Source organism: Acomys minous (assembly GCF_964271855.1).
Source record: "Acomys minous genome assembly, chromosome: 10".
In the NCBI taxonomy this organism is placed as follows: domain Eukaryota; kingdom Metazoa; phylum Chordata; class Mammalia; order Rodentia; family Muridae; genus Acomys; species Acomys minous.
The window spans coordinates 80,676,427-80,703,152 of NC_140491.1; the positions used below are offsets into that span (position 1 = coordinate 80,676,427).

Here is a 26,726-nt window from a genome sequence, read left to right on the forward strand (position 1 = left end):
GGCATTTTATTTCTAACAATCTTCTAGCTTTATAATACGGCCTATAGCAAAAGTGTTTGTCCCCTTGCATATTATTAATTCAAAATTAAATTGTTTTTTCTGCATAGCATATCCCTATTTTAAGTAAGTGTTCAAGTAAGTGATTTTAGATTTTTAAAAAATAATTTTGGCCTGTAAGAAAGAAACCAATTGGAAGAAAAATTCAATAGTCATACGTTGTATTTAAAATACTAAGTAGCAGTCCTGTTTGATTATGCAATCAAGACTTGTATTAAAAAGTGTGACAATTGAATTTTATTCTGAACATTAATAAGTTACAGGATTACTATATATGTGAGATCTAGCTAATATATGCAGTTATTGAAGCTAATGAATGGAACTAATGAAAAGAAATTTAGCGCCGTCTTCAGTGGTCTCTAGGAAATTCCAAGCAGGACTTCCAGCTGATTTGATGGATAGCTGTGAAAGTGGTGCATTACGAAAGATATAAAGATAATGTCTTCTTAATTCAGATATTAAATCTTAAGCACCAAAATAAAGGGAGGCCAATAAAACTTGTGTTTTAAAAATGTTCTGCAAGTAATCAGCATCCATGTTTCCTTAGTATGCAAGCATGTCTCATTAACCTTCATAGACACAAGACAAAGGACACAGAACAAGGGTCATGAGCTGGGCAACCATTCCATTGGGGTCCACACACTGGCTGGGTGCTCGCCATGTTATCTGATCCCCAGCAAGTGACTTGACCTCTCTGGGCTTCTGTTTCAAATGCATTAGTTCATAACAGCAGCATCTCCCTCCTGCACTCAGAGTAGACAATGTGGTCCTTGAAGGATGTCATGGCTGTCACACATTCTGCCATTAAGCAGCGGTCCCTCCTTACTTCTGCTCTCTTCAGTGAATGTGAAACTATGGGAAATGTCTCAAATATGGACTTTATTTCCCATTAAAAGTTAAAATAAGGGTTATAGGGAGCTTGCGTCTCACTTAAGAGCGCTTGCTGCTATTGCAGAGCACCCAAGCTTGCTTAGCAATACTCACGTGGCAGCTTGCAGCCATCTGTAACTCCAGCTCCATGGATTCAGTCCCTTCTTTTAGCCTCCAAGGCACCAGGTATACATGGAATACATATAAATACATGCAGGCAAGATACGCACACACTCAAAATATAAATAAAAAATTTAAAAATCTTGAAACATACATGTGTTGACTAGGATTTATAATTAATTCTTGTCCAGTGATTGAGTTGCTGAAATGACTCTCTGAATGTGCCACAGGCTGTCATTCATTTAACATGTCTATAGAGTCTAACTCTCCTGGCACAGTCAGTCAAACAGATGAATGGAAAAATGAGCAGTTCCAATCTAAACGGAATGATGCCGAGGGAACGAACCGGGGATACGGTTGACTTAGATTTACCCATTATCAAATTTATTTTAACAAATGTTTACCCTCTTGCTGTACAATTACTCTCATTCTCAACTGGAGTTGAAAAATTAGGCTAATTTAAAATTAGACTTATGTAACTCTCCTGGGCGGCCTGTGAATATAAAGCTAAAGAAAGAGACAGGGAGGAAATTAAAGGTGCCAATCAAGAAAGAAACTGACAGCCCTAAGGGGGAAGGGGACTTAAAACTATCTGTTAGGGCTGAATAAGTGAAGGAAAAAGAGAGAGGAAAGTTTCCAGAAATTAAGCATCAATAGCCGCTGAAAAAGACAGTGCACAGAATGAATGGATTATGAAAGTAAAAACTTCAAAATCTTGAAGTGAACATTTCAAAGTCACACGGTACAGAAGTGGCGACACAAGTTTTGAAACATATTTTAAAAATTGCACATATACATACAGCAGAGCAAATCATATGTAGCTGGCTTTAGGAGTTATGTTGTAGCTTGCATTTCATTTAAACATGAGTATATCACTCTCCGGGCTTTGTTAGCAATATGGTTATATCCATAGATGTACCTTCCTTGTCACTTCTAGGAGACACTTTCTCACAGCAGATTTTTCTGGCCCTCTGGCTCCTTTCATGCACAGTGCTCTGAGCCTTGGCTGTAAGAGTTGTGTTGTACCAACTAGGGCTGGGTACCCCACGATCACTTCTCTAGTTTTGAAAAGATGTGCTAACATGGAAGGAAGGAATCTCAAGGGGGCCCCCACTATGGACAAAGGACTTCAGACACCTAAATAACGCTGAGAACAAGAGAAATGCCCATTTTCAGGGATGAGTCCATTAGTTGATTATACCAAGTGGTTAGCCCTGAAATCATGTGCACAAGAGCAACACTAAACAAATTGAGCATACTGTGTTTATCTAATTAGGCTTGTGTGTGTGTGTGTGTGTGTGTGTGTATGTGTGTGTGTGTGTGTGTGTGTGCGTGCATGTATGCATGTGTGTGCACTAATTCCATTTCTAAGTGAGCAACCCTTAATTACTACCCATTGCCTCTATTCTTAATGCTGGCATAGTTAGTATTTTTTAAAAGTTTGTGAATTTGGAGGATACACCCATATTTAGAAGATACAACTCCCATTCCAAAATCCCCCTAACTTTACTACTATATACCACATTGTCCAGTTTGGCACTTTATTAGAAGTACATAGTGTGGGCATAGATAGACATTTTGTGCTTGGCTTATTACCAGATTGAAAGACTAACTCACCCATGCAATATTCAGTAAAGGCCTAGCTTGTTTACACTTCCATTTCAGTGAAACATTGACAGGAAATACAGCACAGTGTTTCCATTTGCGTCAGAGCAGATAGTTAGCTGTTTTTTTTTTCCCACGTGATGGCTGTCACAATACATACTACTTTAGCTGCTATTACAAATAATCAGGGTAAGCCTCCATCACACTGCTGATAAGTCTGTTTCTTAGAAGTAGGCTCTCTGGATCATAAGTTGTGTGCTGGTTTAGCCATTATCAGCCATAGCCACGTTCCTATGTACTTATGTAAATTTGGTGTATACTTTGAGCAGCATGCATGAGAGCATCTGTTGCTCTACGCACCTAAAAACAAGTGCTCTTGCCAGTCCTGGTTTCAGCTATTCAGTTACCTGACTACTCTTGAGTTCAGAATCCTTCAGAAATGTGCTGTATTCCTTGGGTATCTTCTGTGAAATGCTTTTTTTTTAAAGCCCCGCCTCCATTTTCTATCGTCACCTGGACCTGTCTAATTGGACTGTAGGTGGTGTAAAATTAATTTTGAAGGAAAAGTAGAATATTAAATTTTCATTTGGTACCGAAGAGGAAATTAATTCGTAGACGAACAGCTGATACCATAACTTTGATTTGTGTGCTGAGTGTAAGGTGTAGAAGTGCTTTCCTTAGCAAGAGGAAGGTCTGATATTTGTGTGGCGAGGTTGAGGAAAATGAACCAGAGTAGATAAGAAATCACAAAGAAGGCCATGATGTCTCAGAAGACATCAGTTTGAAGAGAGATTTCCAACTATTCTTGGAGATACATGATTGTTTCATCTTTCTGAAACTCTAAATTTCCATATATCTCTGGTTTTCTTCGTCTGCTGCTTGTTTCTACTAACACTTATTTTCTGTAACAACAACATACAGCTGTATCCCCTTAAACTCCACTATCTCCAGTGAGTTTAAGGCTGCCCCTTAACTCAGCCATTGCTGCCAATTAAAAGCTCTGGCTTGTGCCACAATGAAAAATCAATAGTTAATACGATGTGCCCACAGCACTTTGACATCAGCCTGCGTCTCAAGGTCATGAGCTTCACCATCCTGCCAGACTTAGGGCCCAGCTCTGATATCTGCCTTAATAATAGGTTTCTTTCTTTCTTTTTTCTCTTTTGATTCTTTCTTCTATTATTTTTTTCTTTCTTCCTGATGCATGAGAAGAAGTTCAGGGATTTGCATGTCTTCCTCCCAAGTGCTAACATTTACTCATATGGCACTGTGCTGAGCCTTCTGGCCTTACCAACATTTGAACCAAATACTCTCACATTCTACCCTCTCACTGTCTGCCTATTCTTAAGTGTTCCTTAATCAAATATTAAGATTTGCAGATATAATGAAAGACAAGCCCAGGCACAGCACACCCTTTTGCTTGCCACAGGAGAGCAGTGGCCTGAGGCTGCTGAGCTGTGTGGAGAAGCACATCTGACTGACAGACTGGAGTTCTCTGACATTCCACATCATAGCCATAACACGGTTGTCCCAGACCCACTTCTATTCAAGGCATTAAGAAGAGAGCATGGACGATAGAGCAGATGAACATCTGTCTCATGTGTCCCTTTTATGCGAAGTGCTAAACTTTTCCCAGAAAAGCCCAGTAGATTCCAGCTCATGACTCACTGCCTCTGAAGGGACAGCCACAGAGTATGGGTGAAGAAAGAGTTTGCTTTTACAGCTCTATAGAAAAGGCAATAAAGAAAGTGCCAAAGAGTGAGTTTAAAATTGCTAATCCACAGTATTTCCTGATTTAATCTGCAGATGACCCAAGGCTTTCTAATCAGTTGCCTTTGATTCTGATGCATAACTTCTTTTCCTTCCTTCCTTCCTTCCTTCCTTCCTTCCTTCCTTCCTTCCTTCTTTCTTTCTCTCTCTCTTTCTCTCTCTCTCTTTCTTTCTTTCTTTCTTTCCTTCCTTCCTTCCTCCTTTGCCTCCCTCCCTCCCTCCTCACATTTCACAAGCACTGAAAACAGTTCATAAGAAACTTGTGAGCGAGAAATGCGTGTTCACATGACTTACAGTGTATTAGCTAAGATTATGAGAAGCAGCACAGAGCGCATGCTTGTAATTCTGGCATTGCGGACGTAAAGCAGGAGAGTTGAAAGTTCCAGGTTAGCACACACACACAAAAAATGTTATTTAGGTTGTCTAAAAATAAAGTGCATTTAAATTGGAAAAAAAAAAGGGTTGAGCCACCTGTCTCAAAACCAGACCAACAACAAACAATCAAAAGAACAAAACTGAATAGGTAAAAGTTCATTGGAAATTATTGTGTATGCACCACTTTTTGTATGTTAGTTAAGCAGACTAGCTCTTATTTAATAAAACCAGAATCATAAACCCCTGCATAATACCCAGTGTTTATTTCTTGCTTACACTACACCTAGAGGTTAACCTTCTCTATCCATGCAGAGGTTAGGTGCCCATGACTCAGGATTGGGCCCTTTGCCTTTTGTATCCTAAAGCTTTGGTGCGTCTAGCCACAGGAGTGGAATAAAGGGTGTGAACAGTGCAACAATTTCTCAAATACCTTACCTTCAAGTGGCAAGATCACTTCTATGTGTAACACACTGGCTAACAGTCTGTGCATTTTATGGGAAATGAAGTTTAGCTGTATCTGAGATGAGACGTTAGCTTTGCCACCCTGTGCTCAGGGCCCTCACGTGCTCATGAGGAAGGACCTTTCTTCTGAGATGCAGAGAATGTGCACTAATAATTTAATAATGGACAGCCTAGCAAGAGGACAAAAGCACTGTTGTGCAAGGCCCAGGATCTAAATTTGGTTCCCAGAACTCACATGAAGGCTGCATTCTGAGTGCCACATATGTGGCAAGGCATGTGCACCTTCACTTACATGGTACAATGCCTTCAATAACAAATAAAGAAAAAAAATTCTAAATTGTATTAATCATGTGATTTACATATTATACAATGGAATATTAATTTTATATTTTATGTTACTATAATAAGTACCTAATACATATTCTAAATTGTTAGAGTATATTATATAGTTTCATATTATGAAAATTATATTTTAGCATAATTTAACTGATAGAATTCATTTTTTCAGTATAACTTATTTTATCTACTTAGCAAGTTAAGATGATAGTAGTGTTCACTTCATAAGCTTTAAGATTTTGCAAATGAAATCTTGAAATATTTAATACTTGCATATGGTAGGTTCTCAATAATTATTTATAAGATTTAAACATGCAGAAGAGTAACTATTGATTGGAATATACAGCTTCATTAGAAAAAAGGAATAGTGGACAACTGAGACTTCCAGATAAGAAATTAAAGGATTTGTAAGCAATAAGTCAGTATTTCTGCATCAAAATGCACATGAAAGCAGAAAGTCGTGGGCAGCTTGTTAGGAGTGGAAGAGACTAGTCTAGGGTTTTAAGAGTTAAATGACAGACTAATATACTATTTAATAATTTGATTCTCACAAATCTCAGTGCAAACTCTTTGTGCTCTCTGTACCCCGCCAAATGTTTTACACCATGCAAAACACATGGTTCCTGGCAGAGAGTGAGTGCCAAATCATTACCCTGAAGGGCAGATGACGAAATGAGCTGCGTTAGCCTCTCATCTCTTTTACACATTGCAGGAACACACATATGTGGGTGCTCACATATTTGATTTCTTTTAGCTTACTAAAACTAAAATGCAGATGGTGGATTAAAAGAAAAAAGTCTGCGAACAACATCTTTTTTATGTAACAGTTTTTATTTTTGTGTGTGAGTTATGTGTCAGGCCCAACTATAAGCTCTTTCAATTATTAATAAATAGCAATAGCAATTATAGTCCAATCAGGGTTAGCAAAGTTGAATTACTTCTCAGGCATACATGGTGGTACATACCTATAGTCCTAGCTACCACTTGAGAGGCTGAAGTAGAAGAATCATTTAAGGCCAGTAACTTAAGGCCATCATGGGCAACCTAAGAAGACCCCATTTCTTCAAACCTATGCAGAGATAGAGACACAGCAGTGGGGTGAAAGAGGAAGGGGACTGGAGCAACACCAGCTGAGTAGGCAGAGGATCCAAGTTCAAGTCCCCAATACCAATGTAAAAAGCTGGGCATAGCCACAAGTGCTCCTTTCACCCGATCACCGTAGATGTAAGAGACAGAAGGATTTCTGGGGCTTGCTGACCAGCTATCCTAGCTGGGAAAAAAATGACAAGTACAGATTCAGTAAACAACACTGTCTCATGGAAATAAGGTGGGGGTGATAGAATAGGACACCAGAGGCGCTCCTCCTCATTATCTGTGATCTATCAATCAACCAATATATCTATCTATCATCCAATCTGTGTATCATCTATCTCCCTATCTATCTATCTATCTATCTATCTATCTATCAACTATCTATCTATTTCTCCCTCTCTCTCACACATACACACCTTTGATCCTGAATACTGAGGAATAAGGAAAAATGCAAAAAAAAAAACCCAACAAATATCTAAAACATAAAACAAAAAGTCAGGGAGACCAAAGCAACATTCACATATGAATGGTGGCCAGGCTTTTCATTTATCTTCAGCATATAAACATAAACACACATGTAAACATATATGCCTTAATCTTGGGCAAGCAGCATGGAAAGAGCACATAGTGTGAGATTACACCTATGTACTAGTTGAGGTTGTAAATGTTGGTTACATAGGAAATCCAAAGCAAGTAAGGTTGCTGTTATATCTTTCTCTTAAAGGTAGGGTTAACCAAACAGGGTGAGTACACAGCAGGATAGCACTCTTAATTCTTAACTGGCATCAAGGTATATTATGGTATATCTAAAGTTTTTTTTCAAGTTTTACCTTCTGTGAGGACACAAATAACTGACTAAGCTTTCAATAGAAACCTTGGCTATAATGGAGTCAACTCCTAGGAACTGTTATAGTATAATACCAATAATGCTTATGTGGGGCATCAAGACTTCCAGTCAGTTTGAATGCATTAATAATAAACTAAGTCTCCAATAATGCATTTGTGGCACATTAAGGAAAAAAATCTAAGCGTTTCTCCTGTTTCAATTAACCAAGGAGAGATGCCAAATTTGAAATCTCTCTTTGCTCTCCCTGTGTCTTCTGTCCTGACTGAAACATGGGTATGAGTTTGTGCCTGTTTGAAGGCTGTCTTGTAAACATGTCCCTGTGTCTGTCTGTGTCTATGGGTCTGAATGCGCCTGCCCCTAACAAAGGACTTTGCTCTCTGTTTCATTGAACAGCACAGAAAACACCACACTGGGGAAGAAATATGATGCTCTAAAGAAATCTTTAACAGAGTTTTGCAAAGGATTAAGTCACTGGTTCCAACTCACCCCACCTGACCCAGATAGCAAACTCTATAACAAATAGAGTTGTTTACAAAGCAGTAGCTGTACACTGCTTAGGTTACAACATTTATGGTGGATATTCATTTCATAAGGATGCTTTCAGCCTTTGTTCTCTGTTTTCAGCAAATGTTACATAACACACATAGAAACATATATGCCTTAATCTTGGGCAAGCAGCACGGAAGAGCACATAGTGTGAGATTACACCTACGTGCTAGTTTAGGTTGTAAATGTTGGTTACATAGGAAATGCAAAGCAAGTAAGGTTGTTGTTATATTTTTCTCTTAAAGGTGCATTAACCAAACTGTGAGTACACATAAGAATAACAGTCTTAATTCCCGAGGTATATTATTAGTTCTGGCTGTGACTTACAACAAAAGTTCCTGTCTCTTAGAATATAAGATATATCTTTATCATAACGCATTGCCACAATGAGATGTTCATTTAATGACAAAGCTATTTTTAATATAGCTATTTCTAAATAGCATACATCACATATCACACATATTTATTATATTCATATTAATATATTAAATATATAATGAATTGGCATAATGTGTACCAACTTTTTTTTGTAGACCAGTCTGTCCTGACATTAATGATCCTTCTGCCTCCGACCAGACATGTACCCACCTGCCTGATGGTGCATAGAATTCTTATATAGAAAGACTAATGTTTTATACAAATATTTAACATGATTTTATTATTAAACCATCTTTACTAGAAACTGTAAGTTATAGTTCACTTGAGAGACTCTCACCATTAGCACATAAAAAATTTGTCATGGTATTCTTTATAGTAAAGTGGCATATGTTTGTGTCTTTCACTTGTCAGTAAATATCATAAAGAACAATTATAATAATAAAAATCAAACAGGCGAACATCTACTCCAGTGCGGTTTTCCAGGGTGACCTTCTTAAAGAAGATGAGATGAAGCTAGTTCTAGCAGCATGAGCAGATATTACCTAGGTGAGACCTTTTCTGTCAGGCCTGGATATATGGTAAGGACTATTCTCAGAAGTGTGAAGTATTAATAGGTTTGCAAGGAAGCAGCACTTCAGTATAATTTAATTTTAGAACTTTGGAAGAGGAGGAATAAGACATTATATGAGGAGTGCAAAGTCAGAGGCAGCCTCTTGCAAGCCATACAAAGTCCGTGAAGACGCATGGAAGCCACTGCGAAGCTTTAGATGTTTAAGAAGACAGACTTGTTTTAATTTTTGAAAGAAATTTCTTACCTGCGAGGGTGAAATTGGACTGGAATGAAATGAAAGTGGGCAAAATGAAATAGCACATCATTATCTTTGCAAAAACATAAAGACTATCATTGTGATGCACTTCAGAGTGCTTTTGATCTCTTAAGAAATCATTCCTATCTTCATTTCCTCTGTTATAATAAAAATGATTTTTAGTCATTAGAGATTGTTTTTCCACTGAGTTCCTCAAGTATGATCTAGACTTGAATCTATCAAGGAAATCCAGGGAAAAGAAAATGGAAAAATGTGTGTTTGTGTACATACACATATTTATAGGTGTGTGTATATGCATGCTTAATATATTAAAACAGTGCTGCAGCTTCAAATAAACGATTGACTGAAGAACATCAGTCTTTTTCAGTAAGGAGAAAAGAAAAATTTAAACTGAGTGTCTCATTAACTCTGGTCTCTGGAATGGTAGAAGATTGTTGCGCTGCGCACAAAAAGTTATCTATGTTCTTAAGTCCTCCTCCTGTGGGAGATCCAGAAATTGCTAAGCCAAAATAAGCTGGGGAGGACCAGTGCGCAGGGATCTAAAATTATGGAGCTTCTTTCTAAGCAATCCTTGTCAGGTGTTTTATTTAAGACTTGATTAAGTGGACCATATAAGATAAAAAATAATTAATTCCCCGCAGAAGAGTATTCTAGATTCCAGATGTTGTTTCAGGATTATAGATCCGGGAAAAGCAAGGCTCCTAGCTGTCAATCAGGATTTGGGATACCGCAGCCATTCTTATCAAAGGTCTGAGGGACAGCTCATTTTCTGATATCAAACCTCATTTACCTGCTAATTCCAGGACCATCTGAAGGAGATGCTATAGTCAGAGGAGGTTTTGGGTTTTGTTTTTAGACGATGCAAATCACATAATTAGTTGTCTAAGACTCAGAGGTGTTGTCCTAATATTCCATTTTCTTGCCTCTTTACTGATTAAGGAAGAGTAGGCTGTCTTCGTTATGACAAAAAAAATGTAAAGATTCCAACGTAAATGTACGTCCTCGTGTATATACTCATTCTAACTTATTCACTGCTATAATATTGAAGAATGAATGTGGAATTCTATGTGTTCCTGGCATAGAAAAAAGAAAAACCAAAATAAATACAGAAGTCACCCATGTCATTTTCTATTTCCATCTTTTCTTTTTTCCATATGAGCTGTTAATATAGACAAGTTTAGTACTGTTACCTTCAAAGTTAGTTTGAGCTGGAGCTTGTTCACTTACCCAGAGAGAGTGTACCTAAGGGAAGGTAGTGACGCAAAAGAGAGCACTAAATTATCTATAACAAATCTCTTTTATCTTTTGGTTTCCTATGGGTTATTGTTTTTTAGATTTTTTTTTAATTTTTAAATTTTTATATGAGTTAACATTGTTTTCTGCCTGTAAGTATGTGCACCACACTTGTGCCTAGTACCCACACAAGCTAGAGGCAGGCTTTGGACCTTCTGGAACTGGAGTTCCAGATGTTCAGTGCCCCCGTCCTCCACCCTGCCCTTGGCCATGGCCCCATAGGTGCTGGGAACCTGAATCGATGTCTTCTGCAAGACCAGAAAATGCTATTAAACCACTGAAACTGCTTTGGTATTTTTAAGACAAGGTTTTGATATGTAGCTCTCTGACCTCAAGCCTGGTACCCTCCTGCCTCTGCAGGAATCCTGGAAATGCAAGCATGCATCATCACAGGCAGCTTTAAAAACTAGATAAGATAGAACAAACTTAAGGTACATCTCTTCAAGACTTACTGTCCATATTTTAATGTAATATCATTATATGTATAATTTAAAAAAAAAAACAGAAAGAGAAAATTTGGTTCGGGGATTTTATTACTAAAGATTGGCACAGAAGTCACCCCAAAATTAACTTCTGGGAGAATGTTTCTTCATTTCACATCAAGCTGGGGATGTCTACAGATAAAGTTGCCATCGCTATGTAAAGGACATTTTAAAAAGCTTATTTTTCCGCCTGAACAGGTGAGTGTCTATTGTTTTCACTCCCCAGTTTGACCCCTACCTACTCAACAGGCCTGCTCTATTAGTAAACATAGTGTGTATTAGCATTTTAATTACATATCAACAATTAAAAGGCATGGTGTTTTATATAAAAGCTACTATTTGCAAAAATTTCAGGAAAAACTGTACTTTTGGACCATCTTGTGTGCATTGACTCTACCCTTAGAGCTCCCAAACATCCCGCACATGGCTGTGTGCTGTCCTTGGTGCTGAAGGCGAGTCACTGCAGATGTTTATAGTCATGCTTACAGTATGGCCTTGTTACAAAGGGGGGCAGCCAGGGGGGCAAGGATGAAGAAATATCTCCCCCCAGCCCAGCTTATATGTTACTTGCCTGACTTTAAGGCAGAGGTTCTCAGCTTGTTTGTCATGACCCTTTGAGGATCTAACAACACTTTCACAGGGGTTGCCTAAGACTGTTGGAAAACATTCCAAACAGTACTAAAATTACATTTATGAAATAGGATTGAAAATGACTTTATGGTTGGGGTCACCACAGCACAAGGACTGTAATAAAGGTTAAGAGCCACTGCTTTAGGGATCCTGCATGTGACATTCTTGATCTTCATCAGGAAAGTTTTTGTGCCTTTTGGGTCAGGATGAATTTCTCTTTCTTCAGGGTTTCCAGAGCATGCTAGAAAGCATATCACTGGCTTTCTTTTGCTCCACCTTACATTTATTTCTGCACTTATTTTAACGCTCAAGTTTAAGAAGCAGAAGTAGAGTATCACCAACTGACTCCACAAACCTCACAGGCTGCAAACTGAGCTTTGCACATAGTGAGTTGTTATAAATACAGAGTACATCAATGAACAGATATGTGTGTATGTGACTAACAAAAGTGTTGGTCAGGCAAGTTGATGGATCACACTATTGCAAAAATAACAGAATTTGAATACAATCATTTTCTGGACAACTGCTTATACTGGCTGCCTGAAAATCTGTATACTTTTGTTAAATCTGAGATCGTTTTCAAATCCAGGGGACTCCATTTAGCTCATTAAAAATTAAATGAACTAAATGAAGCATGAAAATTACCTTAAGCTATTTTCCCCACTTAATATATTTGAAATAAATCAAACAAGCTCTTTTTTTTCCTGCTTGTCCTTTGTCAGACAGGTCTAAGATTGTGCAAGGGGATAGGGGCCACTGAATCTATTTTCCTGGTTTTGTACAAATGGGATTAAATTTTAAAAATGAGTTAAATGGAAGTGTAGCCTGTGGTAGAGTTCAGGTCTTGAATGCCTGTGTTCTAAGATTCTATGCCCAGCACTGAAGAAGATCATTAATTAGGGAGGATAAGTGATAAAAATTGTGAAAACAAGGTTTCCACCTGAAAATTATGGTGTGCTTCAAAGCCTCTGAATTACTTTGCTTTTCTGGTCTTCCAAGTCTGTTAGTCTTACTCTCGAAGTAGCACTTAGTTTCTCTACTCATTCTAAATAGAAACATTACATTTCATTAAATATCACTAGAAACATGCCCTTTAATCCTTTTCATTCATTTTCATTTCCAGATTTGTATGTTGGGAAGTGAATCCAAGGTCTCATGCTACCTGGATGCTCTATCACTGAGATAGTCCAGACTCAGTGTTTCCTTTTTAGCAACATGACTAAAAAGATGACTATCACTAGAAAATTATGCATCCTAAGTGGGAAAAGAATAGCAGCATCTACTTCTGGTAATGTACTATGGTTCAGGTGCTTGCTACCTAGTACAGTGCTTCAGATTTCAAGAAAACTCAGTGAGCTTTCCTCATAGATCAGATGAGAGAGCGGATTCTGTAAAAACACTTGCCCTGCCCGCTTAAGCAGGTAATTAAGATTGGTGTTGGAGTCTACTCACAGAGGAAACCAAAGCTATGTTTTCCATGGATGGCATGGATAATCTCTTTCCACTAGACTAGCTCTTTCTATTCACTCAGATTAATCCTGCAGTGGCAAAGAAGGCTCAGCATTTATGAAAGGCAAAGCAAAAAATAAAGAATTATCTCTTACTATCATCTCTTTCCTTGAGTTTTAGGTTAGTCCCAGTTTCTAAGGTTAAGAAATAGAGACCATCAGAGGTAAAGGTCTGATCAATGCCAGCATTCAGAAATACTTCTCAGACCCTGAGAATCACAATCACCAACTCATGAAGAAAGATCTTAGTACGTGGCTCCACCACCCCTCCTGGTGGATATTTAACAACAACTCTGGATGATGGCTACATATTCGGTGCACCTGCATTTCTTTAGTGCTTTATGTGGTGTCTGAAAGACTTCCTGCTAGTAAAAAAAAATGTGCAAGCCACTATAGGACTGGGTGAGATTTACAAAACCCTTGAAAGATTTGCAGCAGGGGGTTCACAGACACTTCCTTGGAACTGGGTGCACAGCACACTTAAGAACCTAAGTTCTCTCATCTCTCACTTGACCTCTCACTTCCATGATGATTGACATTAAAGGGGAAACTAGAAAGAAGACCAATTGGGGAAACTATACTCTCTTTTGAAAACTCATTTAGGCAGGGTATAGAGACAAACAGCATTTGCCTACTGAATACTGACAAGGAAAAAAAAACAACAACAAAGGCACTAATGCATCTCATTAAATCAGCCTGGAGGGAGAGCAGCTTGATTCTAATGAAAAATACTCATACTGTCTTGTTTCAATTTGCACAGGTCAACTATTTTTTATACATATCCTTACACGCAAATCAGGATGTGAAAATCAGATGGTAGAAACAGCCATTCCAATCTCATTCAGATGTCAAAGAAAAAAATACTTTTTGTAGAATTGGGTTATTGCTAGGTTGGCCTCAAACTTACAATTCATCTGCATCAGTCTCCCAAGTGCTGGCGTTATAGTTATGATTGTCATACTGGCTGAAGCACTGTTTCTAAGTGCTTTGATTTTCGTGTCATGACTCTCTCTCTCTCTCTCTCTCAATTCAAAACAATTTCTTACTGGATTTCTTATCTTTAAAGTTAAGCTCTCTGGGACAAGCAAGTCACAGAGCAATGTTCACTTTATCAGGAACTGTTGTCTCCTCTGCAAACACATTGTTTAAGCGCCATCAATCAATAGATCTGGGACAAAGGGAACTGCGGAATCAATGTAGTGAGTAGAGTCAGTGTTACACAGTAACTATGCACTTACATATTAAAATATTTCTTTTTAAACCATCAGACGTCAATCTCAGGGTAACTATTTGGGACATAATCCCAGCTTTCATTCTGTTTCGGTTGGCTGCCGACCTTCAATATGAGCATTTAGAATTCATCGTCAGGCATCTCTCTTCTGGGATAAGAGATTTTGGGATTTATTTTCGATAATGCACACTATTTGTAGTTTTCATCTTCTGTATTACTTAGAAAAGCCTAAGGTCTAATACAACCTTGACTAGCAATGATCTGCATAAAGAAAACTTGCATGCTGAGTTATCTTACAATGCAACTTGACTTCTAAAAGCTATTTCTATAGTTGCATGAGGAAAAACTATGTCTCATGCCTCCAGACTAATTGTTTCCCCTTCCGATTTAATGCTGAAGAGCTGCTGTTCCCATTGAGCTGTTTCTGTACCAGAAAGCCTTACACCCTATACTACAGTAGAGTAGACGGCTTTAGGTACTCTTTAGAAAGAATTGAGACCCAAGAGTTACTGACTCGGTACAAAATGGGCTTAATGTAAAAAGTAAGACTAAATCTCACCCCATAACCAGATAGCGAAAGAAAATGAAGACAAAAAGAGTGAGGACATTTGACAGTATTGGTAAAGTTGATATGAATAAAAGAAACAATTCTTTGAATTCCCAGAGATGATGGGGCAATCGGAGCCCTTCTTGGAGATCTGCTGGTTGTTTGCTATCTATCATCTATCTGTCTGTCTGTCTGTCTGTCTGTCTGTCTGTCTGTCTGTCTATCTATCTATCTATCTATCTGTCTGTCTGTCTGTCTATCTATCATCTATCTATCTGTCTGTCTGTCTGTCTGTCTGTCTGTCTATCTATCTATCTGTCTATCTATCTACCTACCTACCTACCTATCTACCTATTTTTGACACAGAGTTTCATCATGTAACACTGGCTGGCTAGAAACTCAATATGTACCAGGCTGGCTTCTAATTTACAGCAAGTCCTGAGTACCTGGATTAAAGACATGTGCCACCACATCCAGCCAAATCTTGATATTTGCTTTTGTTTTTAACTTGGAATCCATGTATGGCTGTGACTCTTAACAAGTGAGTAATTTTGGAAGGAAATGTTCTAAGACTGTGACAAGAAACCTTATTACCTTCCACCCTCTACTCCATTCCTGCCTCTCTCTAGAAATTCAGCAGATCTTTAACCGCGAACCTCATTGCAAACCCCAACATCAGAGTTACCTAGCCAGCCTGTTATTGTTAATTCACCATATGTCTATGTTTCCCTAAAAAATTAAGCAGCATGTTTACAGGCAGGCATATGCATATAAATATACACAGAAACTTTCTTACACATTTTAAAACAAAATTCCCCATCACACATTTTTCTTATAGGAATATTGTCCTAAATAAGGGTACAGTATTATCTGGATTTGGAGTCGAGCTAAGAAGGGTGTTCGGAACTCTCAAAGACTTTATTAAGCTGTTTGATAAGAAGTCAAACTTACCAATAGCCTCTAAAGAACTGGGGAGACTCCAGACACACCTAGTACAGTCTTAATGGCACTGGAGATAGACTGGCCTCATTCATTGGAGTCTGGGCCAGCACATTTCAAGGAACACTCACAGACTGGTTTTATCAATGGATAAAACCAGTCACCTTCATGTGTGCTGACAAGGACGAGAAGACCACATGTCTAAGTTGGAATTCAGCTGGCTTAGTACAGTAGTCATTTGCCCACCTCATTTGTGATTTTGACAATTGTTATGAGCATACAACACACACCTGGTGATTACTAGCCCCAGAGTATTGATGTAAACACCTGTCTTGTATCATGTTCTGCATAATTCATAGGGCTTTCTTGAGTGAAGGAAAACAACAAATAATAGTAAAAAGTCAGCATATTGCAGAACTTCCAAAAGTACCAAAATTTAGAGTATTCATAACTCCCTTCCATAATCTAATTCTATATGTCATTTAATAACTTCTGAAGAGACAGTGTTTTCCCTTCTCCTGAAGGTGTCAACATTAAATCTGTGCTGCATTTGACTCCAATGATCAGACCAATTATTAGTTCTATGTTAAAGATAATTAAAAAAAAAACCCAAGTGTTTCTTATTTACTTGAGAGTAATTTGGAACAATTTGAACTGCTATTTTTAATCTAAAATACTCCATTTTAAAATATGTCCTCAGAGTAATAGCACATAATAAAACTCATCTAGAACAAACTTCAAAGAATCTTTTTTCAAAATTCAACATTGGGCTTTTCAAAGGCTTCTATCCCCTCCATCCACTTATTGTAAGCCATGGCCAACCATGTTCACTGACATCTTTGTGAGTGGACAAGGAGCCTTTGCACCACGTCATTTTTTGAGCTGTTTTCAGGCAGAATTCCAAAGATAGCAGAAAACTTTCCTTTTCTTGATCTCTGGAGAAAAATGAACTGTTTATAATGGTTCACTCCCCCCCATCCCCCCAAAATTACTTCAGAATGTGTGCACCAAGGTGCATATTCTACAATGGCACTGGCTGAAAGTCCATGATTAGCAAGTTATTTGAGGTTGGGGGACTTCATCCTAAAACATACAGACCTAATGTTGAGACAAACACAAATGATTCCTACATTTTGATCTCACAGCCAAGATTGAGTAGGTTGGGTGACAAGCCTGTGGTCTTTGGGAGAAAGAAAGATGATACAGGCATCGTGGAAGCCGTGAAGGTCTTTGACTCCAGAAGTGGCAAACCCAGAAAGAGGATGACATTGAACCGTTTTTGATACTTTCCATGTGCATGCGTCTTTACTCGGACATTCCTTCTGCCGCTCTGTGGAGCTCCCGGCTTCCCGTCTGCTTGCAATATCCCAAGATCTTTCTGCTCTTGGGTCTCAAGTTTAGCTGAATTGCAGTGTTAAGTTTGTGAGTGTGAATAAAAACTATTCAATGAGGAAAATCCAACATCAGATGAGAGACTATTGGCAATAGTATGATTTTGTTTATTTATTTGCTTAATTATTCAACAATAGTTTTACTTATTGTATCTGTGTATAAAACAATAATATTGGAAATTTGGATTACAATATATAAACAGGGAGAAAGGATTGGGTATTGGGCCTATTCTTAGAAGTTACCTTGTGAACATAATCTGAGCCATCCCGGCCCCTGTTTCCTGTGGCTGGAACTGCATAGGATAGACTGGACAATTCAGAAGGAATGCTGTTTCATTTAGCTTGTGGTTCTAAAGGTTAAGACGTCCAAGAGAGAGCCCTGGGATTTTGGGGAACTGCCTTTCTGCAGTTCATCATACCCTAGTAGTGCGAGACACTTGGGAAGCAGAGCAAGGACTTAACTGTAGGGTCCTTCACTTTCCTTTTTTCATACTCAGTAATGCCACCAGGTGGCGCACTGTGTCTTTAGCTAGTATTTACTACCCAATCACGGCGCCTCCAAATGCCTTTAACATATGAATCTCAGGGTGAGGCTTACAACCCTTGAACTTTGAGGGACTCTCTGATCTGCGAAACGAGGAGGGAAAGGAAAGGGTATCAAGGAGAAAATATAAACTAAAGGGAAGGAGCAACCGGACAACTAGAAAAGACCAGTTTAGGGCTCAAGAGCAACAGCAGCAACTACTGCAATGTGCTTTACAGGCGTTTTCAGAGGGAGACAAGGGTGTTGTTCAAATATGTGGCTTACAAAGTTCATTGTTTGAGAAACAACCGAGTAGAATTATGCAAGGATGGCTAGAAAGAAAGGTGTTGTGCTGGTCGAATACAACTATATTCCATGGGATTATGTCAAAATGCTTATGCATTGAACAACATAGCTGAAGTCAGAGAGCTCTCTTCCAAGCTGGTGACAGAAGATTTGATGAGACACATCATCATTTTGCTCCACAGCAGCAACATAGAAGCAAGCTCTTTGCTGCCAGCCTGACAGGCCATCTGACATGCGGCATTAATAACCACTTATGGTAAATGTGAGTTAAAAATGTGTTGAAAGAAATGTGATTTTTTTAATTGTATAAACTAGGCAAGCAAGCTTTGAGATCTTCTTCTTTCCACTTCCTGTTCCTCCTCCTCTTCCTCCTCCTCCTCCTCCTTCTCCTTTTCCTCCTTCTCTTTCAATCTCAGGTCATCTACTCTTGTCTGTAAATTAATGGAACCTTCTGAGGGAAGGCTACAAGGGAGATGGCTCAGTTTTATGCTTTGTTTTAAGATGCTGCCATCTAGTGACACTTCTATAAAATCACACTCTGTCCATCTCATTTAAGTTTGTATCTTGCTTTAATAATTTATGTTTTCTGCCTTCTATACAAAGGAATTGTACATTCAATAAAATGTACTGTGAGAGCCTGGACTGGTTTTCTGATGCGATGCCACAGAGATTGTGACCACAGGGCATTAATAACAGGATCCAGGAGGTGAAATTGGTACCTTCTTCATAGTCCATACTTTATGAATAATTCATAATGAAATAAAATACAGACTTTTGAATTCTTTGAGTTTTCTAAGAAAGTTGAACTCTAAAAAATGTATAAAATGATGAGTTTGAAAAATTCTTTTGTTAAAAAATTGCTCCCCTAATTAGAAAGATGGGTGTGTGGAGAGATGACTTCAATTTCAGGATTTCTGGTTTTTCAACTCGGAATTTCAGTGATATGTGTATCTCACAATTTTCTGTAACACATGTACATGCCTACTAAGCCTAGTCCTGAATCTGCGAGCCCAGATTCTGATGATCTCCAAGTTTTCTTGGAGTGGATTGTTTGTATTCCTTCCCAGTCATTCTCAAAGGTGTATTACCAGAGACAACATCTTCCTTATGTGATATATATCCCTCAATTTGGGGTAAGAAAAAAAGGGTACAAATTCATCTTTATACCTTAGAGGAAAACAACAGAATCGGTTACATATTATAGATTAGGTGTACCTTTTGTGAAATAATTAATGTAGTCATATTGTAATAAGTGTAGTTTTACGAACTAAATTTCCAAGAACACCTAAAAGCCACACCTGTGTTAAAATTCTATAAAGCTGAATAGATTAATGAGTGATTATAACATCTGAGATTGTGAAGAGCTTGGAGTGTGAGGTCCAGAGCACAATTATCTTAGGCTATCTTTAGTCTCCTTAATAGCCTTTCATTATGTGTACACATGATTCTGTGGGGCCTGAGACTCTACCTCTGCAATGAGCTACAAGCCAACACTGATGCTTCTTATCTGCTGAACTCCTGTGTCCAGGTCACACTACAGTAGCCAGAAGGTATTTAGAGCAGTTAAACTGTGTCTATTCTTCAGCCACAAGGCCTTGATTAGAGGCCAGGCTCTATCACTTGCTCAGTGTGTGATCGTGGGAAGATTGATTAACTTCTCAGGCTCAGTCCCTCACCTGAAAAGAGAGAAGACACTAGCAGCCGCGCAGTCCTGTTGTGTGGCCTCGACGAACTGATCATTTATTAGAATCACTAGCATTAGAAGCTGTATATGTATACGTAGGTCATAAAGTGTACTTGACTAAAACTGTCCCTGTGCTGTAAGCTACTTTTGATAATTTCATCACTGCTATTTCAAAAGAGATAAAGTAATTTAAAAACTAGGCATTCGTTGTCTTCCTTGTGACTCTCAGGTGGAACAATTTGGGAATGTGCTAAGAAAACTAATTGCTTCCACCAGCCCACCATAGACGTAGGGCGCCCTCAGACACTACCCGGGGTCAATCCAGAGATTTCTCCGTTGTGCTGCAACAACCTGATTTTTTTTTTTACAAGAGTACTTGAGAAGGTGACACGATTTATGACTTTCTTTTGTTCTGTTACTACAAATAATTCATGAAATGGCTGCCACACTGGACAAGCTATATTTGGAGCGTGACACTCTGAACACACACACACACACACACACACACACACACACACACACACACACAAAGTTTGTGTTTTGGGGCCACGACCATGCACATTTGGATCTGGAATAAAATGCCTCTTGTTCCCTTTGAGGCAAGAGCCATGTTTCTGTATCAGCAACTCTGGGCACACAGCATGGGGCCTCAAGGATGCTCCACCTCACTGCAGGAGTAATGTGCATCTGTGTCAGGTGCTAGCATGAACCTCTCACACCCAGTTTTGCCACATTGGGTGGGTGTTGGTGAGTTCTTTCCATACGATGGACTTCCCTTTCATGTGTGGATGATCTACGGGTTTGTTTTGAGCTGGTAGCTGAGACAACATTCAGCTTGGATTCTATTTATAGTTTGCTTCTGAAGCATTTGGATTAAGGTTAGTCATTCAGTTTCTTTTCAGAACATTTAGTTATAGAAATTTGATTTGTTTCGGCTTTCAGAATCTTTGCTAATTTGCTAGGACTTAGCCCTTTCCCTCCAAGATCTAATTCTGTGTTTTACTATGGCCTGTCTATCACAAACTCCAAAATAATTGACCAATTGAGAGGCAGGTCCAGAAAAATACACTTATTCTTGGGAAGGAAGGAACTCTATTATCACCATCGGAAAACAAACCTAAGGGCTGATCACCCAGTATCTTAAGGCCCCACACATTCCATGTGATGTTAGTGTCCAGGACAAGCCTTAGTCACAGTGGCAGGAACTGAAGGGTGAGAAGCCACTGGAGGGAGCTCCTGCCAAAAGTGCCACGCAGAGTTCACCGAAAGCACAGGTCCCGAGCCAGCAGAGCGAAGCTTGTTATTTTCAGGAGAAAACTGGAAACATAAAAATAAGGAGGATGTATTTGGAGGGAAACTTTATTTGGTATTCTTCTTCATTTTATGTTTGATGTTTTTGATAATTTTTAACTTTGGAAAAAAAGTGGAGATATTTGAAGATAACTCGGCTTACCTTTTTCTTGCTAGGGAACACTTGAGATTTCTGGTTTGATGTTTTTCTTTGTTTGGGGTTTTCTTTGTTCTTTTCTGTGTTTTGTTCTTGTTTTTGTTTGTTTTTATCAATCTCGCAGCATGTTAGTGATCTCTTTAAAATTCTATCTCATCCTGGTTTAATTTTGGCAATTGTTTTGCATCTAAAAATTTACCAGCTTCTTTTAGATTTTGCAACTCACACGTTTAATTGGGAACTGCTGTAGTGGCCCCCTTTTTGTTGCTAACGTAATTGTCTGAGTCTTTTCTCTCTTCTCTTTGCTCAGTTTGGATAAGGCCTTGTCAATCTTGTTTATCTTTTCAAAGAACCGACTCTTCACTTTCTCTAATCTTTGTCTTACTTATTTTGTTTTCCAGTTCTGGAATTTCTGCCCTGCTCTTAATGACTTCTTTTCTCTGCTTCTTGGGCTTTGGCTTCTTCTCCATTTTCCACAATTTTAAGTTCATCATTCATTTATTCATTTGATATAGCCTTGATTTCTCTTATTTTCCTTCCTTCTTTCTTCCTTCATTCCTCCTTTTTTTCCTTCCTTTCTTTCTTTGCCTTCCATTCACTTCATTCCACTTACATTTAATTTTTTAAAATGTGTTTATTTATTCACTTTACATCTTAGTTGTACCCCACCCGCCTCACCTCCCACTCCCAACTCTACCTCTTTATCCCACATCTCCCTCCCCAGTTCCTCAGAGGAGAAGAGGCTTCCCCTTTCAAGTCCGCGCTGGCTCTTCAAGCCTATTAGGACTGAGTGTGTCCTCTTCCCCTGTAGACTGGGAAGGCAGCCCTGCCAGGTGGAAGTGATTGAAAACTGGTCAGTGACGCCATGTCAGAGAGAGTCCCCACTCCCCTTACTAGGGGACTGACATAAGTCCTGAGCTGGTCATCAGCTACATTTTGTTGGTAGGGGGCACAGTCCATGCAAGGTCCTAAATTTTTAAACATATTTAATCACATTTTCCCTCCTACAAACCCTTCCAGATTTCCCTCACCTACCAATCCAACTTCATGTGCTTTCTCTCTTTAAGAAAAAAGATGTTAAAAACAAACAAAACAGTATAAACAACAAAAGCCCCAAACCAATTGATTTTAATTTAATTCATTTATTTAATCACTTTACATCCCTATCACAACCCCTCCCTCCCCTTCTCCCAGTCCTGCCTCCTACTCTCTTCCCCCTTTTCTCCCTTACCATCTTCTCAGAAAAGGGGAGCCCCCCTCACAATCCATCCCTGCCCATTATGTTTCATCAGGATTAAGCTCATCCTCTTCCCCTAAGATCAAACAAGGCAGTCCAGGCAGGGAAAAGTGATCCAAAAGCAGACCACAGAGTCCATGTCAGAGAAAGACCCTGCTCTAATTGCTAGGTGGCCCTCATGAAGACTGAGCTGCCCATCAGCCCCATATGTGTAGGGGGCCTAGGGCTAGTCCATGCATGGTGTTTAGTTGGTGGTTCAGTCTCTGTGAGCCCCCACAGAGCTAAGAACGTCTATCCCATTAGTTTTGATATATTGTATCCTTATTTTTATTTAATTTTACTAACAGTTTATTTTTTTCATGATTTCTCCAAGGAGTCACTCAATTTTAAATAGTATATTACTTAATCTCCATAAATTTGTGTGCATTCTAGAGTTTTTCTTGTTGTTATAGTCTTAATGTACCAAGGTCAGGAAGAATACAGGAAATTGCCTAAAATTCCTTGTATTTATTATACTTGATTTGTATCCTAATACATGCTATGGATTATGCAGTGTTTGGATGGAATAGTCTGTAGATATCTGTTAAGTCCATTTGATCTATGATTTTTATTTAATTCAGTCATTTCTTCCTTTATTTATTATTTCATTAATTATTTTGTGGAGAATAACCTGTCAATTAGTGAGAATAGGGTATTGTAGAGTTACTTTATCTCTGGTAGTACTTATTTTATGAAATTGCATATAACTGGGCATATATGTGTAGAATGGTAATGTTCTCTTGATTGATTTTTTCCATTAATAAGTATGAAGTTGTTATCTTTATCTTTTCTCAGTAGTTTTGGTTGAAGTATATTTTAGCAGACATTATGGCAGCACTGTATTCTAGTTTATAGGTCTGTTTGCTTGGAATAACATTTTCCATTCTTTCATCATAAGGTAGTACTTTGGTGACATGGTGTGGTTTTTTTTTTTTTTTTTGAGTCAACAAGTACATGATACATGCTTTTTGATCCAATCTAATTAGGCTGTGTCTTCAGATTGGAGAACTGAGACTATTAATATTCAGGGTTGTTGAAAGTTGTGTGTTGGTTCCCGCCATCCATCTGATTATGTAGTGCTATTTTCACTTTCATTTCCTCCATTGCTTAGTACCATTCTCTCGTGGCTTAGTCCTTTCTGTAGCCTCATGGAGGTATCTCTATTTCTCTTAAGCTTGTAGGATTTCTTTAAGTATTTTCTTTAGAGGCCATTTAGGAGCCATAAATTTATTTACTCTATTTTTATCACAAAAGTTCTTATTTTTTCCTTCAGTTATGATCACTACCTTCACTGCACATAGTACCCTGGAATCAGAGCTTAAAATATACCATTCCAAGACTTTCTGACTTTTAAATTTCCAGTTGACTAATCTACTGTTATTCTAATCTATGTGACTTGGTGTTTCTCTCTTGCTGCTTTCCAGATACTTTATTTGTCCTATGTATATAATGTTCTAATGAGAATATGATGAGAAGAAGTTCTTTTCTGCCCCAATTCCTTATCTATCTGGATTGACATCTCTTTTCCTAACTCTGGTCATATTTTCTATCATGATTCTTTTGAAAATGTTTTCTATACCTGTAGAATAAAGTTCTTCTCTTCCTATGCTTACAGCTTATAAATTCAGTCTCTTCAGGGGGCCTCATACATCTTGGGATTCTCACTATTATTTTTTTATCATTGTCCTTGTTAGATTGTTCTAGTCTCTTTACGTTGTCTTCAAACACAGCATTCTGTCTTCCCTCTTGGTTGATTCTACTGCTGAGACATTTTTAAAATTTAATTTTACTTACTGTTTTTGTTTTAGCTTATGTTATTTACTATTTTATTTTACTTACTGTGATTTCTATATCCAGCATTGTGTACTGTTTTTTATTTAATATTTATTTATTTTTGTTGAATCCTTCTTCCATATCATCATTTCCTCATTTTCTTTGGCCACTTGTGTCTTTCAAAATGTTTAGAATCATTATTTTAAAGTCTTTGTGTACTATTACATCTAACTCACTCTTACTAGATGTCATTGCTGCATGACTAATAATTCTTGAAGGAGTTATGTTGTCTTTTTCCCCCATGTTTCTTTAATTAGTGCATTGGGAATTATGTATTTGGCATTACTTCTTTGCTTAGCTTATTTTTTTATCAGCTATATTCCTTTAGTTGGAGGATTTGTACCCTTAAGGTGGGGTTTGGATGAGGAAGTATAGAATGTTTAATTCAGAAAATATGTCTTCATATCTGGAGCTCAGTTGCCTGGCATAACCTCTGCATAATTCCCTCAGTAGGACATTAACTGGGACAATGACCAGATTTGTTTGGTATTACCACTATGTAATTTTCATACTAACATAGACTCAAAGACTATGGGAAGATAAACAACCAGGTATAGCATGAAGTAAACTCAGATTTTAGTTAAAATGGTTAGCAGAAGGAAGGGAGTTAGGTAAACATCTAACAGGATTAAGCATTAGATCAACTTTGAAGAAAAGAAATTAAGGTTAGGTAAAGTAGCTAGGAGGGGAAAGTTAGATATAATTAGGACCTACAGAATTTACAGATTATTACACTGATGGGAGGTTATAATTAAGATGTAAAAGAAGGGGGGATAACGGTGAGAATGAGAGGAAAAAATATAGAGAGAAAGGGAGAACATGTGAAATGTGACAGAGTAGAACACTAACGTAGACTAAAGTAGAGTAGAGTAGACTAGACTAGGCTAGACTAGACTAGACTAGAGAAGATTAGACTAGACTAGACTAGACTAGAATGAAATGGCTTAGAGTAAACTGGATGGAAAAAATAAACAACAGCCTAAAACTTGCTGAGCAAAAAACAAATGCAAGACCATCCTGACACATGTGTGAATGAGTGGAAAGTAAATGATGGAGGATACATAATAAAAAGAATGCTTATAAGGTGATTGCTAGCACAGATGCACTGTGTTGAAAGGTAAAGATCTCAGATCCTTCTGTTTCTAATAGGTTCTAGATGGTGCTGCATGTACAGCACCCTGGGTGTCCTTAGGACTCTCTGAATCTGTTGGGGCCAGGGGCCTGCCCTTACCCTGTTGTAGTTTTCACAAGTCGAGTTTAAGCAAATCCCTTGCATCTCCCACAGATGAGCTCTGGGTGAGCGCAGTCCAGTTTGCTAGTGTTGACTTTGTTTCTCCTGCTGGACCTTAAGTTTCATCCCTATTCCAGTTTTGCATTACAAGTGCGAATGTCAACATAATGAAGAAGGAGATGGTGGCAGTTTTGTGATGATGGCTTTGTTCTAGTGGGCTGCCTAAAGGGTTGTGGGAGTTGGGCATCAAGTGTTGTGCACTGGGCAACATAGGGAACTATTACACATATTATAAAAGGTTTAAGATAACCTCTTCACTGTTCCTAATCATTACACAATTTGAAACCATATATGTTTCTCCCTAGGGCTGTTTTGTTGGCTTTGACCTAGCACATGCAGTTGGAAATGTTGAACTCCACTTACATGACTGGGGTGTTGACTTTGCCTGCTGGTGTTCCTACAAGGTAGGAAATAACCAATGTTGGGCATCCTTCTATTTCCCATTGGTTTCAATCTAAAGAAAAAGCATGGTCCACAACTTACACTCTAGTTCTGTCAATCCTGTGTTTTCTGATTTAAGAAATTGTGACATAATATGATAGAGTAATATGGAAAATAATCTATTTCTACCATTCCTACAACTGTAGACATTTTATTCATTAAATTTCCAGGCTACTATAAGATATGTATTAAGTACAGAGAACAGATTCCACACTTAGAGCTTAATTCATATTGATTAATGCCTTTAGTTTTTGTGTATATGAAAACTAAGCTAGAATATATATATATATATATATATATATATATATATATATATATATATATATATATGAAATTCTTAGACACTGAGTATTAGACACAGACATTTGAACAAGGTTTTTGAAATCTGTTAAACCTTAAACTTCTACCTACTAGTGATACTGGGCATCCCACGGACACCTCGGGGGCCTTCCATCTTCTCATGTCCTAGAGGAAGGACATGGTACAAGAAGACTTAGATACATGAGGAGCAGCAGAAGCAGAGATGTGTGTTAGGAACTGGGCATTGTCTAGGGTAGGATGTGTGCAAGCAAAACCAACCAACCAGCCAACAAACAGATCTTAGTAGTTCAAATAGCTC

The 26,726-nt window shown here is 38.2% G+C and overlaps 1 protein-coding gene across 2 annotated transcripts in view; it reads left to right on the top strand.

Annotated features, from left to right (window-relative positions):
- Nucleotides 1-26,726, top strand: part of KYNU (kynureninase) — a 131,455-nt gene that overhangs the window by 51,200 nt on the left and 53,529 nt on the right. For both annotated transcript variants that reach the window (XM_084799637.1, XM_084799638.1), the window contains one exon: nt 25,972-26,070. In XM_084799637.1, the coding sequence (XP_084655763.1) occupies nt 25,972-26,070 (99 nt within the window). The remainder of the gene's footprint in view (nt 1-25,971; nt 26,071-26,726) is intronic.